At 34.9% G+C, this 16389-nt stretch overlaps 1 protein-coding gene across 1 annotated transcript in view; it reads right to left on the reverse strand.

Moving 5' to 3' along the window:
* FMN2 (formin 2) overlaps nucleotides 1-16389 on the reverse strand; it is a 154356-nt gene that overhangs the window by 104128 nt on the left and 33839 nt on the right. The window contains 3 exon segments of the mRNA XM_031058791.1: nucleotides 6-615; nucleotides 3772-3804; nucleotides 9457-9476. Coding sequence (XP_030914651.1) covers nucleotides 6-615; nucleotides 3772-3804; nucleotides 9457-9476 — 663 coding nt within the window.

The following is a 16389-nucleotide window of genomic DNA, read 5'->3' on the forward strand; positions in this document are numbered from 1 at the left end:
AATGCTACATGTGGGCTCTGGGGGCAAGGAAGGGGGATGTTCACTACAAGTTATATCTACAGTACTTAGAGGCTGGTGGGAAACTGCCTCTCCTTCAAATGCAAGGGACAAATCAGCTTTAGGTCCTGGAAGAGGTGACTGCGGTATACTCTGTACTGATTGGCTTGCATCCAATGGCACTGAGATTAGCTTCGGCGACAGAATTAAGGAGATTTCAGAACAAAATGTGGGCTGTAGTTCTAGAGCTGGCAAGTTCTGAGTAGGCCCTTCACTTTTGCCCCCTTCTAAGTGCGGTGGTGGGGGTGGCTGTGGCAGTGCACTGGCTGAAGGCATTGTATGTGTTAAATAATCCTCTGTTGGTGACGTTTGTACAGATCTCGCCTGTGACACAGTCCTGGGTGTGGTCTCCTCTTCATTCCTTTGAAGAGTCACACTGCTGAGTTCCCCAGAGTCTGCGTGTGCCTGCTCATTTTCCTGCTCCCTCCCAGCAGTCTGTACCTCTGCAGCAGGAAATTGTTTCTCAAGTTCTGCAATTTTTGTCCTCAGATCCTCAATAGTTTGCTCAAGTTGTTGGATGACACTGGCACGCTCCTCAGATTTCACCTCAAAAGCATCCTTTCAAAGAAAACAAATAATAAGCTCAAACAAGGATAAGATAACATTCATCATCATATAATAATTAAATTTAGATCAAGAATATTAGATCAAGAATGCTAGTGTTCCAGAGATTCAAAAATCAGCTAGTTATGTCAAGGCTTTAAAAAGTGAGGAATCATTTTGGCTAACTACATTTTAAGTGGAAGAAGACAGTTTAGGAAAATTACTTACTTATATATGACAATAACTTTGTCAGTACAAGGATACTTTAGACTGTGATTACACTTGTCAAAAGCAGAAATCAGTAGCAACCCCTCCCTCCCTGCAAATACCCTGGCTGAGAAAACAACCAACCACTGAGCACAAGTACTGCAAGCATTTGCCTACACGTGGATGTGAAGACATGGTGGTAGGAGGGCTCAGCATTATTTGAATTCTGTTAATTGAAAAAAATGTTAAGGGTTTCTTTAAAGGGATCATCATGAGTAGCAGACTCGGCATAGTATTGACTGCTGCATTTCAATATACACCTTAATGATACAACACAGATCAGGAATGCAGAATAATACAAATGCTATCTTTTGGAAAACAGCTAAATCTCAGAGCAGAAAAAGTATGCTTTTCTCCAGCCAGCATGACTAGGAAAAAAAAAGAAGGAAGAAAAAACTAAAGGAGAACTTTCATCCTACCCCACATTGATAACACCTCTGCCAAGGGACAGACTGAGATAGGAAAGATTCCTGCCTGGAATGATTATTCTGTATTTGACAGGTTTCACATTTTTTTCTCTCTTTCTCTAAAGCATCTGATCCTGCTTGCTGTAGACTGAGTAGAGGAACCATTAACCTTAACGGCACATTATTTCCTACAATTTTAAAGAAATACCTGTGAAAAACTGTACTGAAGATAATGGATATGCTTTCATCCAAACTGGCCAATAGAAGTAACCTTGTCCAAAAATAGCCATTTGTGCTTATTCAGGTTTGATGAACAGGAGATAGACTTGACCTTACAACAAAAAGTCTTCTAAAAATCAATTATTTTCTAGCTGCATACATTTACATTTTAGTACCTTTCTTTTCTCTTTCAATTTAAAATATTAGCCAGCACTTCAAGCATTCAGTTGGTCATGGAAGAGGTTTCACAAGTGGTTACAGAAAAACTTAAGTGCCTTTTTATTTCTTTTTACCAAACCATATGCATCTCAGATGAGACCATAGGCTTGCTTAGTAGGAAATATTTCAAATACTCAAATTATAGTTTTGTAAAGAAACCTACAAATAAACATACAATACTTTATGTACCAATTGCCTTGATTTGTTTCAGAGAAACATTTTTCTCATCTTTTGACGCATGAAAGTATTAAAAATATTTTTTTTCTGGAAAAGAAAGTTATAACTTCCAGCTGGGGATTGTTAATAAAATTTAATGTTCAATAATACTTAAAAAATGTTTCTGCACAGAGTCAGTTTTCAGATATAAAATTTCAACTTCTTATTTATCTTAGAATTTCTTAGTTGTCCTAAAGCAATCCCAGAAGTAAAACAGCAACAGCACTTAAAGCAATAATTGCTTGATTTTGAAGTACCCTTATCAAAAAACTTACAATCTCTTAGATTGTTTGAGCTTTCTGGAACAGCAGTTTGAACCGAAGGTTGTGTATTACAACTAAGTCTCCCTGCCACAGGTTCACAAAAAATGTAAAACACAGAAAGGAACATGAAAAAATGAATAGCGAAGGAATTAAGATAGACATAATAACAGACAGTATAATAAGAAGGAAAAAAGGCTGAGAAAGACATTTCCCATACAAATTACTCATGATGCTTCAGTCCATCCAGTTTCCTTTAATAACTCAATACTTCACAGCAACAACAGTTTTATTGAAGAATTTCTTTATAAAGGAGGAATACAATATTGTTTATCCCTTTGTTTCATCTGCTCTTATCCCCCTACCAGTCACCTGCAAATACAATAAGGCCTATCAGTTCTTCAAAAGGCAACACTATCAAAGGAATTGTGTTGCTAGGATTATTAAGGCCACACACCAGTTTTCAGCTGAGATCAAATCCAGTTTCCCCAGACTGTAATTCTCCTAAACTCCGATTTTATACTGTAAGAACACTCCACAAGGGTTTTATAGGAGATACAGTAAATTCATTTCTGCCATAAACAAACTGCAGCCAACAGGATTAGGCACAATATTCAATGGCTCTGAAGAGATTTGCCTTAAAAATGGCTGATCTCAGAACAGTTCACTGTTTAAAAACTCTTCTACTTGGGAGATTAGATTCAATTTTTAACAAGAAAAAGTAATTCTTGAATATTCTAATTCTACATTAGCTGCAGGAAAAACCTAGATCCACTCTTCTACAAGAAAATTTACCCTGCAGACAATGAATTTTCTTTCAGGAGAAGAACTATTTTATAAAGGTTTTTAAAAATGAGCTACGCAGTGAGATGAATTAGCAGTTCAGACAAGAAATTAAAATGTCCTGATGAATTAAAGGGGCTGTTTAGCCATGCCCTAAGAAGCAGCATTTCTGATATCCTCAAGATACGGAATTTCAAACAATCTGGTGATTTCCTATCATGTTATACCTAACAATCACCAACATATCCAGATTTTCATAGAAACAGCATTGGAATGAACAAACAAGACTTTGATGTGAATGAAGAGATATTTATCCAGAGGATATGATGTACTTGAATTTGTTTGGTCTAAAAAACAAGGAAACCAAAAGCAAAACAAAACACAGCCCCAGTATTTATGTGTTTCAGTAATTATTTTGGACAGACATATTTTTCATTTAGACTTTTAAGATGCCCTCAGAGCAGTTTAATTGGATTTTTGCCTTTGTCCTAGTTTAAAGTTGACCTCTAGATTTGAAAGGGCTTATCAACCAAGAAGGAAATCAAAACTATATAAATCCAATCAGAAATAAAAATTTCTATTATTTCCTTAGAGAATAAGCAGGAGAATACTCAAATTTTCATACATGTAAAAGATGGTCAAAAGCTGTTGACAAGGACCAGAAGACTGAGATTAAAAAACCCACACACACATAATGAAAAGAAGCTTCATAGCTTCATTTTCAGGGGACAATTCCACAGCAGAAACCTATGGGGTTTAAAAGAGATATGAGGAAACTCTGTCTTGCCTAGAGTTCTTACCCAGGACCCAGGTACTGTGGAACAATCTTCTTTCTGTAAAGAAAGAAAGAAAGGTGGAAGCTTAACCCTTGCTTTATCCTGGTGGCTTGAGTATGAAAGAGTGAGCAGGAAAAAACATTTCAGAGGTGTGTGGCTATAGAACAGTGCCCAGAATTTCTCAAACAGGCTGTACATGTTCCATGTGCAATGAGTTGGATGCTCAATCTGTGACTGATCTCTTTGGGTTGCACTGATACGATTGTTTGCACATGGATCTGGAAATATTTGCTTTGCTGGCTAAAGGTTGTACACTTGGAGCTGCACATGTACATTACATAGAATTCATTCCAATCCCATCATGTTTTCCACATGTGCATTTCAGATGTCCAGCATAAAGCTGATCTAGTAGACAAAACATGTCCAGGATCTTCAAACATGTAAAGATCAGAGTGCAGCTACCTCCTTCTACAGAGTTGACAACCTAGTTTGTCAGATGAGTGACTGAAATCTACAGACCCTTCTATAACTAAATTTCCAGGCAGAAAAAAACCCCACATCTGTGAAAGTTAGCCCTGGTCTATGTATATACAGACATACATATATGTGTCTGTGTAATATACTTGTCTATATCTTCCTATCTCAGCTTTCATTCACTTACATGTTTTATGAACAGCCATAAAGTATCTTTTTTTTTTAATAAACATAATGACAGTTCTTATTGGTAATTTTGGCATATTTGAAAAAAAAAGACATTACAGCTTAGTTTTAGAAGTTAATACCTTATACTATTACAAGTCAAAAAGTTGCATCAGCCCTTTGATAATTTTCAGCAATTTGTCACCTAGTGTCATGCAATTTCCTCTCTGGATAGAATTTATATTTAGATAATAAATATATTTAGATAATAATTTATATTTAGATATTTGCTTCGATTTCTCTTTTTTTTTTGAAAAAAAACTTGACTTTAGTTTATCAACATCACAAGTCATGAATCAGAGTCTATGCTGCTACCTAGTTGCAAGAACACATGGGAAATAGAAGCATACAGTTAAACAGAATTAAGATGGCAAAATAAGGCTCCTCAGTCTTCTAGTAAGTGTGCCTGGGAGCACTTGGAGGTACTAGCAGTGCACAGGAACTTGGAAGGATGCTCTTTCCAACTGCTCTGTTAATAAATGCTGCTTTTCTACGCGAAGTGAAACATTTTTGAACGCGCACGCTCACCGAATGGCACAAAGTAGAGCCACAGTAAGAATTTAATTCAGTCAGAGAAATGTGATCTCTATTCAGGTTTCTCTCTTTAAAGCTGTCTCATTTTCAAAGCTACTTCTTGCAACTGCAGATCAACCTTAAGAAAAGGAGACACAACATTTAACAGGCATTTTTAGTGCTACAGTAATTGGCAAATGAGAAGTACTGGTGGAGACTTGATTTGCATTCAAACAAAACAGCATCCATCTAATTAATTCTCACATTTCACTTAATCTCAAGGCTCATTGCAGCATTTAATTTTTACAGCAGTAGAAATTGAGTCAAAAGTTGGCAAACTTGCCAATAGCATCAGGGAGAATTACTGAAGGAGTGGAATTAGTATTAGATACTAGTTTCTTCCTCAGACTACCTGATTAAACCTTTTTGATTGAAGGTTTTACTACTCTGAAGTTGTACATATGGGAATGAGGGGTACACTTTTTCACACTAGTCCATCTTTCTTCCTACAACCGCAAAAAAATGATGCTCCCCAGTATAACAATGAACAAGCAATCTCTGAAACAAAAACAGTGTTGTGTCTCACCCTTTTTGAAGTCATAAAACTTATTTGGAAAGTGTGAGCTACTCCCACTCTGTGACACATTGCAACAAATGGATTACACCAGCCTGCACAAGGCTGGCAATGGACTAGGTAGCTCTTCCTGTCCTCAAGAGCTGGGACATATCTAATCAACCTAGTGGTTTTGTCACACCTATCATGTGCGACAAAAAACCCCCAAACCATTACATGCAGAGATCAATAGTTATTGAATTTCAAATAGTTCAGATAAACTAATACAGAGTCAACGGGGAACATACACCTTTGAAGAAAGATGCATGCATTGCAAATGCTGACTTGGAAAGCTGCAAGTCAGAGGAAAAAAGAGCTTAGATTCTTGAAATTTCTGTTCCTGAACAGTTTGAATTCCTTGTCTCTGAGCTAAGCGTATTTCAGAGGATAAGATCTCAGTTCTTTATATTACCCAGTTAAATAAATAATCAACTTGAGATACATCGAAGATTGAAAGAGTTTTCCTCTTTAAGGAGCAACTCTTAACTTAGTTGGAAAATAACCTTAGGTTATCCCCAGGTTTTACTATGATAGGAACCTCAAAAGAATTTTCATAGACTGAAGACAAGACAAGGTAAAATAAAATTTCACAGAACCACTGACCACCCCAGGAGAGGCACAGGAGTCAAGTTTAATTACATATTACATGTAGTATTACATAGGATTACTTTAAACCTTCCCGAATAACACTTGTGGAAGCTTAACCCTCACTTTTTATCATGGTAGCTTGAGTATGAAAGAGTGAGCAAGAAAAAAAATACTGTGAGAAATGTATGGCTATAGAACAGTTCCCAGCATTTCTCAAACAGGCTGTGCATGTTCCATGTGCAATGAGCAATGTCCTGACTATCCAGGCTGAAAAACCAACCAAAATGTCCCTCTCAAATTTTGAAGGTTTCTGTCCTGGCCTAGATGAAATTTCCTTACTAGGGAGGCATGAAACAATACATAGATAAATAAGACTTCCAAAGGGGTTTACTATCCACATAGCTTAATTTAGCTCAGAAATTATTTTAACTGTTCTATCACTCATCCAGTGTAAAACAAACATGTAAATGAGACTGGGTACTGAAAGGAAAGCTAAACTTTATTAATTTTATTATAAAATTATGTTACCTGTTTCTGGTGTCTTTGATTTATTGTGCTGTGGATTGCAAAGAGACTGCTAGTGCAGATGAAAAGATAACTAGAACCTGGCCACTTATGTCAGCAGCCTATAAGCAAGAGGTACCTTAAAAATCAGATTTCCTTGAAAGTTTGGATAAAAACTGTCTGGATTTATTTTCTCCTCAATATTAAATTGCTTGCTGAAATGCCTAACACATGATTAATTTCTTCCTTTCTTTGTCACCTGTGTTTTTTCTAAAGTATTTCAACTATGATACTAAAGTGTTTGGGTAGTTTTCCTGTGTATCCAGGCCAAGGCAACAATTCATCTCATTCTGTTAAAACATAAAATCTGGCATACCTTGAACATTACTGCCTTGACACATTAGAGAAATGTGTTGAACTTTTTCACACCAGACCTTTCCCTGGTTTTCTATTCCACTTGAAATTGTCCAGCAATCTGGAAACCAGTCACTGTGAAAACTAATTCTATTATTATTTTTGTGCTCTTTATATGCATCAATTGTAAGCTTTTATTATTATTTATTGTAAGCTAGAAATAACAATATGGATTCTATGAGCCAAATGTGAACATTAATGGTTTAAATTTGAAGGGCTTGGAAGGCCTTTTAAGCTCTAGTAGGGGAGATCAAGAAAGGTGAAGATTTTTCAGATGAACTTTGCCTCATTCTGATAAGCAACTGTCCAGAGTATGATACTTCTGCACAGTACTTGCCCTTTTCATCTAAGAGTTCAGCCAGACCACAAAATGGGAGGTTCACATGTTGCTTTTGTCTTAAGCTTCCAACAGGGAATAAGCAGCAAAAAATATTGACACTAAGAATAAATCTTTGTAGATACACTGAAGCACAAGCCCGCTACTCACAACAGAAAAGGTTTGGAGAAATGGAAAGAGAGCCTCCACAAATATACCCATAAACATGCTGAAGGCAGGGGCCTGAAAGTATCTCATCTTCTTTAACTCTTTAAAAATGTGAAAGTTATATTAGAAACAAAGCTGTATCATTTTGAGTGAAATAACTTTAAAAAAAGTCAATCAAAATCAAGTAATCAAAAATGAGCTTTAAGTATAGAGAAGTTAACTAAAATCTTTCTGGTATCATGAACATTAAAAAAAACCCCAATTTGTATATTTAGAGAAAGTTGAATAATCATAAAGAGCAATTACACATTCTGGAATATGCAAGTTAGTTTTTGTTAATAGTTTTGGCCTCGCTCTTTAAAGAATAAATATAAAGAAAAACAGGTATTCAAAATACAGAAAAGGAAAAAAGTGATTTTACTGCTTTTGTTTATACCAACTTAAGATGGAAAATGTAATAACTTTTGATCTAAATGTAAGTAGAAGATAAACTGGTTACTCTACCTTGTATCCAAAGAGTAGAAATTATTCTCAGCCTTACTTTTAAGTTCTCATTTAGGTTTGGCAGTATGTAATTTTTCATTTGTTTGTTTTTAAAGTATGTAGGGCATTTTAAAGTTAAATGAATACTTCTTTTTACTAAGAAAAGCATTTTTTATCTCCCTTCTACATAGAGAATATTGTAGAAAATCTCAGGATTTACACCACTAAAAGGTAACACCTGATATTTAATGCCAAGAGAAATATAAGAAGAACTTGAAAGAGTTCTCACTTTTGTGTGGAGGAGGTCTCTCAAATAGTTTAAGTCCACTTGCCAAATGAAATGTCCTGCTAGGAATGTTACAAGAAGTTTTCACATACTGATATGTACACGCACACAGACTTACACACATACACTTTTTCAAACTGCTTTCCTGTATTTCATATATTTTCTTCATCTGTTCTCTTCAATTCTGTGGAATTCTTTTTTAAAAAAAGCTTGAAATGTAAATAGTATAGTACCAAAAATATTCTACGTAATCCAAGTATAGGATGTTAGCATTGAACAAACAAAATCACTGTTTTCACTGGTCTCCAAAAGATGAGAGAAATTTCGTAAGTAAATAATGGTACTTACAGTACAAATTGTATTTTGGTATAAAAGGAGTTTATGGATTTTCATCTGAAATAGGATTTCTGGTTTAGAGAATTTAAGGAAAAAAAACGTATTTTAATAATTGATGATAGCAGCTCATAAATTTTCCTCTAACCAGGAATTCATAGATGGCACAAGCACTACCTCATATTTATCTATTTTCATGAGCAAGAATGGTGAGGAGTCAGAGGAGAAGAGAGTAAAAAATTTAAACAGAATTTTCAATAAGCATATAGCTATCATGCATTTGCATTCACTGCTCCCTAAGGGAAGTTATAGTCCTCTGTTATTATTTTACAAGAAACTCACTGTAAAAGGCAAGAGAAGAAATACATTAATGCTTAGAATCAAACGCAGACAGAAAAGTGATAATTCTTTCTATGCAATCCCTATCCCATAGTTCTCCTTTTTCAGGAAGTGAAAGTCTCTCTCATTATAGTCAAGGATTTAAAGCATTGCCAAACAGATCTCGTTAAAATAAATTATTTTCTCAGTTTTACTCTCATTCTCCTTTTCCTCTCATCAATTATTGCCCAAACCCTAACAGTGGTGCAGCACACCCAAGAATTTGTACCTAAAATGACAAAAAACCCCATATTTGTCTAAGTATAAAGCATAGTCAAAACAAAAAAAGAAGAATGCCCATTATGATTAAAGGATGCAAAATCTATATTATTACTATTACTATTGTTGCTATTATTATTAATATACATTCTCATAAAATCTGTGATGAAGAAGCTGTGAAATGAGATTATTCACAAGAACCTGACCCACAGTTTCTTAAGAATTTTAATCAATGCCTGAAAGGACTTGAATTAGGAGTAACTCACAGGAAATACAGGTTTTTACAGCACACATTTTCATCTCTTTTAGCTGTTATCAAAACAATGCATCAGAAACAGAGCAAGACTTACCATTTTGCCACTGACTAGGCAAAGCAGGAAATACATACTACCATTACCTCATACCCATGCTCAGAGATGAGCAACGTCCTGAGAAAAACCACCAAACATGAAAGCTAATCTTGCTTGGAGGAGGGCATTAGTGGAAAAGAGTTTGTACATCATGACCTCCTGATGTTCCACTCAACACTGAGCTGTGCTATGATTTTTATGTGTTTCAGATCTATGATATATGTCTGTCTCAATAAAAGTGGAAAAAGAAAATAAAGAATCTTTGAAACTAAAATGAGCACAGAAGTAAAACTTCATCTTGACATTAACGTTAAGAATACAGATTACAGAAAACAAATTTTAGTCTCACCATGACTAGGAGGAAGAGTGCAAAAATGTGTTATTGTAACTCCACTGAAAAGAATAAAATGTATTGTTTCTTTTAAAAAGGCAAACATTGCCTTCAAGCAAAATAACAGAAGTCAATCCAAGTATTGTGAAGTTTGGATATAATACAAAACGCTAATATTTGTTCTGAGAATTAACTGCTTGCATTTTTCTACCACACAGGCATGACATTCTATACTCCTGTTTTTTCATTTAAATGTGTAGTCTGTGATTTATATTCTATGTTTTTGTCAATTATGTCCGATGCAATTTTTTCCCTTTTTTTTTTTTTTAAACTTCTACCTCATCAGAACTAAATAGAAAATGGGCTCATGATTGTGGTTGAAGAAACAAATTTCATCTTCAACAGGATATTGACCTCTTTATTTAAATGATAGTAATTCATTTATAACTTTTTAATTATCACTTCAAAGGCAGCCATCCATGAGGCTGGTAGACCAAACCAAATGTTTTCATTTCACTGGTTTAAAAAAAACCCAACAACTAACTAACCAAAACAACAGTAACAGAACAGTGCTTTCTAAATATTTAGTGTTTTGAGGGGTTGGGAAGGTAGAGGATCTGCTTTGAGAGATGCTCAGATTGTTAAATCTTGGTTAGATTAAACAGCGCAAATGTATGTACATTCTAAAGGCTAAGTTATTAATTAGCAGAAAGCTAATCCTTTGACTGAGACCAAAAAAAAAAAAAAAAAAAAATTCCCGCTGTAGGGCGTCTGCAGGACCGCCTGGGAATGACTTGCAAGTGCCTCGCAATCCATTCAAAAATACTTAACTGCCATCTAGTGGCTGAGTAGGCAGACTTCTTTAGGGTGCCCGTCAGACTGTCTAAATAAGTACTTCTTCCCTCATTTCTGATATTTCTATTTGTCCTATCCTTCTTTCATGGCCAAAGAAACCCCACCAGTATCAGATGACAGTATTTAATTACGAAGTGGCTACTAGCCGTGTGGGAAGCAGCGCAGACTGGAACAGTCTCTGTTTAAGCTGTATTAAGGTCTCAACTCAGAGAATCTCACTTCATATTTCAAAAAGTTTAGTTAATTTACCTGCTACAGTTTTAGGAAATAAAACATCTATTTGGGCTTGTAAGGCTTTCTAAAAACAAACCAAAAGATAAACGTGAAAATGGCAGCATGTTTGAAGTGAAAAATAACTTCCAATATTAAGAATCTAAGATTTCCATGAATAAAACTTGAAACTTCTGCATAAAAATTATGTTTCGTGAACATGAACATAAAATACTTGATTTGCACTTAACTTGTCCTGGAGTTCCACAAAGTTAAAGTCCCCTTTAGTCTCTAAGCAAAACATTCTATGACCCTGGCAGTAAAGGCTCCTGCCAGGTTTGTATCACCTCGTTTCCGGCAAACTTTTCTTCCTTTCTGTATGTTTCTGATAAAACATCATTTACTCTGAAGGCTAATAAGAAAACACCATCTACCTACATATGCTTCCTGAAATTCAACTGTTTAAAGCTAAGCAACCCCAATTCTAACATTGGACCTACAATTAGAATTTAAGGTCCTCCACATCACATATTACAAATCTAGTTTACATTTTGCAAGATAAAAAAAACCCAGAAAAATACCTCTGATTTTTTTTAACTTTTTGTTTTCTGAAATTTGGGTATGCTGGCATGATTTTGCAGAAAGTTTACATTGGTACTGTTCTTAAAAGAAGAAATACAATTCTATTCAGTTGATTCATAAGGAAATATCCAAAAATATTCATTTCTGTCATAATCCTTTATTTCCTCAATGAGACAACTGTATATAGTAGATCCTTTTGAATATGTCATACATATTTTTGGTTGGATTTTTTTCCCCCAAGTATGTAACTTATTTTTCCCTGCTGAAATCTACGACTCTGGCAGTCATATCTTTGTAGCAAAAGAATTGTTTTAGACTAACTGTTCATTGCTTCCTCAAGCCTTCTCTTCCCTCTTACAAAAATTAACCTGTCAAAAAGCAAAAGGATGGAAGGGGAATGACACTTCTTCACAGTTTTTTTCTTAATAAATATCTCAAGAAAGAACACGCAGAATCAGGCAGTGTTAAAAATGCCACAGCCACAGAGCTGTTTGTGAGGCAACAGAGGAAGAGTTCCCAATTTTCCTCAGGTTCCTGTTGAAGCCAGTGGTTCACTAGTCTTGTTTATAGTTGGTCTATGTGCTGATGAAAACTGTTTAATACAAAAATAACACAGGTTTTATAGCAGACTACAAATGTCATAACCATCTAAGGCAGGATTATAAAATCTCACCTTTTTAAAAATTCTTTTTTGTATTTCACCATTTCAGACTAATCTTTCGTCTACCTTCTTTATCTTACCTTCACCTATAAAGAATAATCTCTGAAACTTCCTTTAAGAGAGAGTTTGGGCAGCATGCATGTTTCTGAGACAAATCCTAGTGGTGACATTTTATAATAATGAAAAGTAAATTCCAGTCCCACCAATGTTTTATACTTTTTAAACAGAGTGATTATGTATTTATCTTAAAGGATTTCAGAACCTTTTTTCTTGTATTACTAAGTGTCAAAATTGGAACATTTCCAATCTCACTAAGCTATTGCCCTAAGGAATTACAATAAGTCATAGTCAAAAACTAGCATAAGAACAAAGGTCCCTAATGACAGAGGAGTTACCAGTAAACTGGGGTGGTTAGGAATATTCTAAAGATACACTCCATGAGTCTATTTTTATAAAGCAGAAAGTGTCTTCAAGATGGCAAAACCTGGCTTGCAATTTATTTTTTTAAGATTAGCATTGTTTCCCTATGATATTGCTGGAAAGTACGCCAATAGGTTATGCAGTAGAAACCAGTCTTCAGCACCTCAGAACTGCCAAAATTTTGTCTGGCTTTTAGTACCAATGGAACTACTCGAAATTCCAAAAGGGCATATCATTTTGGTTGAGGATTTATTTTTTGGGTAAAATGTGGTGAGCCAAACCAAAGTAAGACAGAATCATTATGAGCATAAGAATTTTTTGATGACAAGCTTTTCTGATGTAAATGGGGTTTAAATAGTCAGTGTAAACTGTCTTATAACCAAACTGCTATAGACTGCAACAGTATGACAAAACCTTCTCTCCTGAGGTGAGATTACAGGGACCAAGCATGAAGTATTCATTATATCTGGATGCTGACAATTAAATAAATGTAAAAAGGAATTTGTTTTTAAAATTGTGTGGTCCACAGAATAGATTCTCATCACAAATGATGCAACATAGAAATTTAAAATAATTTTATAATATGGTGTATAAAACAATGCTTTTAAGTGCCTTTCAAACAGCTTTAGGTTTCTGGCTCTGTAATGTCCCACTTCTCACCAAAGCCTAGTTTACATGTACTCATCCTACAATTAAAGGATTTATTTTTCTTCATCTTTTTGCTAAGAATCTATTTTTACCTACCATGCAAACAAAATCAAGCTACTCTGAAAAGTAAGTTAAGATGTAAGGAAAAGTACGAGGATAGTACAAAAGATCAGGGGTACAAACAGAACAGAAACTGGCTCTTGCACAAAGTACAGCTGTCAAATTTAAATACCAGGTTTGAATCTAGAGTTTCTAAATTAGGACACTCAATTTTTCTCTTCTTCTTTCACTAAAGGAGTTAAGGCTAACAAAACGTTCTCTGTTCTGGGAACAGAGAACTGGGAAGACTGAGCAGACATCGTTGCTATTTGGCATTTCAAAACCAGGACTTGAAATGGCTGCCAACTTCTCTTACTTTTCCACTGCCTAACAATTCCTGTATTAAAAAGCAAGCACACCCCCACGTCCTTGTTTTTGTAGCTATAATTTAGGAAAAATAGATACTTTGTACTCAAAAAAAAACACTCTTAAAAAAAGTCCAGAAATTATGCTGTAAAATATTCAGATTATATATAATATTGTAAAGATAAGGAAATTGTGAGGATTCATATAAAGAAGCTCCTCCAAGTGACAACAAAGTATGCAATCCAGGCTGTATTACTTGTGCCTTTAATTAAAGATATTCTGATTCTTTTTGTTAATTTTTTTTATCATAACTGAGATAATTTATCAGCACATCATGTTACAACTGTATTCTGGCCAATAATCTTCAATTATATTAGTAGTATGTGGGAAACATGTTTTCCCAGAGAAAGGAGAGGGAAGTCTGTAAAACTACTTAGCTGATCAATTCAAATTTTAAACTAGAGCTCTCTTTCATTTATGTATGAAAAGAGAAAGAGAAAAATCACCTACTAGGCTAACTTCAGCCAACATTTTCCTTTTACAGAAATTAAAACTGTAGACCACACAAGAGGGTAGATCTCTAATAGAAACATGTTTGTCACTTAAAAAATGTACAGATAACACAAAGAATGATCTGATTGCAGTACAGGATTTACCTACAAATATGATTGCCATGCTATTTTTTAGATGTATTATAGATTGATGTAGTTAAGCACAGATAGATAGACAGATAGATAGACAGATAGACAGAGAGATAGACAGAGAGATAGAAAGAATATGCTTGACTGCTTTGGACACTACAGAAATAATTTGAACATATGACAACATGTTATCCACATACAGTTCCTCAAAAGAAAAAAACCCTCCACCCTGATTTTTAAAATAAACCAGAATGATGATGACATAATACAGCAAAAACTTGACTTTGTGCAAGTGAGGTGATGCTGTTACTCCTGCAGGCCATTGATGAATAATACTATAGAATGGAAGAAGTTCATGTTACTGCCATAAGGGATCACCACAGGGTAAGAGGGATGGGTATCTCCTAAACACTAACAAATGGAATTCAGGGATTGAACAAGATACTAGGCTAGTTCTAAAAATAAAGAACAGCTCCCAGCCACAAGTAAATGCCATTCAAGCAATCATGCAGTGCTCAAAAGCTCCTGGTTAAACTTCATTCTCATAGGAATTCTCATAATACTTTTTTTTTAATAGGTAAAATAGCTACATATTCATAAACTTATTTAAATTAATTACATTTCCAATCAGAAAACCATTTGTATAGGTAATTTCTTGCAATGAATTATAATACAAGAGACTGGGTAAATACACTCCTTTCAGGCAATAACTTCCTGGAAGTACAGGGAAAAAGTGCTTTTCCACAATTAATAATTAAAACCATTGTTAGGGAAACCTGGGTGACTGAAATATAAAAATATCATGAGAAAAATATATTTTAGGTTAAACTTATAATACGAGAATGAAGAATTATTTTGTAATATTATTTTAATTAATGAACTGCAGTTTTAAAATGTTCCATATTATGAAGTTAGAAGAATTTAGATAACCAACTAGCAGAAAAAGTTGTTTGGCAAGGCAAGCCATAAAGTTACTACACATACTCTCCCCACCCATGGCTCACGAAATATGTGATCAAGCCCAAATGAAATTTGTATGTCTAATGATCAGTAGTATGTATTTAACTTCACATTCCTAATTTTTCCCTGAAAAGCAAATTGCTGACCATTTTCACAAATGCTGCTTGATACAGTGATGCTTGAATTGTCCTGTCACTAACACAAAAAGCCCCAAAACAAATACCAAATCCCAAAAAAACCACCAAAAAAACCTTAAACCCCACAACAAAACACCCAGAAAACCAAAAGAAACAAAAAACAACCCATAAAAAAACCCGAAACAAACCCAAAGGAGGAAACAAGGGAAACAAGCTGTGAAACAGAGGAGGAAGAAAAGAGAGTCTAGATTCCAAGAGTTTTTGGTCACTGCTTGTTTCAAACCAAGGTTTCAGAACTTAGCCTTCCTTCTAATGACTTCCAGAGCAAGTGAATAGTGTTACCCACAAGTAAGACAAGTCTGTTTCCTGTTGAGGAAACAGAATTTGAAGTTCCTCAGTCCCATTAAACTGCACCTCCTTTAATGACAAATAGAAGAACATGTATGGTGACATTCTAAAAAACAAGATAGACTGTGTTTCTGTGGCATAAGTCCAACCCACATTGTCTCCATTGTCTCAGCATTACATTATCTCCTTTCTAAGTCCAGCATGCCCTCTAAACCTGTTCACATATTACCACTGCTGTAAGCTTGAAGAGTCAGAAAAAAATCCCTGTCACTATCATTTACATGCACTTTTGTAGATTAGCTATGATAATAAGATCTTTTATAACTATTCCTTACTAATGCCATGAGAGGGTTAACTTACTTTTGAGTGCACAATAACATCTTGTAAGAATCACCTTAGGCAGGCTTACACCCACATCCACTATGGAGGATATAAAACATCCTCACTTTGGAATTTTTTCATACAGAACATTTGGTACACAAAACTATTTCAAAAAATGTTTGAAAAGAAGTACTGCTTTTTGCTCTCTTTTAAAAAAATTAAAATCATTTCTGTTAAAATATTACCTGTGCCTGCTGAA

This window comes from Geospiza fortis, unplaced genomic scaffold, assembly GCF_000277835.1.
Source record: "Geospiza fortis unplaced genomic scaffold, GeoFor_1.0 scaffold381, whole genome shotgun sequence".
Classification (NCBI taxonomy): Eukaryota; Metazoa; Chordata; class Aves; order Passeriformes; family Thraupidae; genus Geospiza; species Geospiza fortis.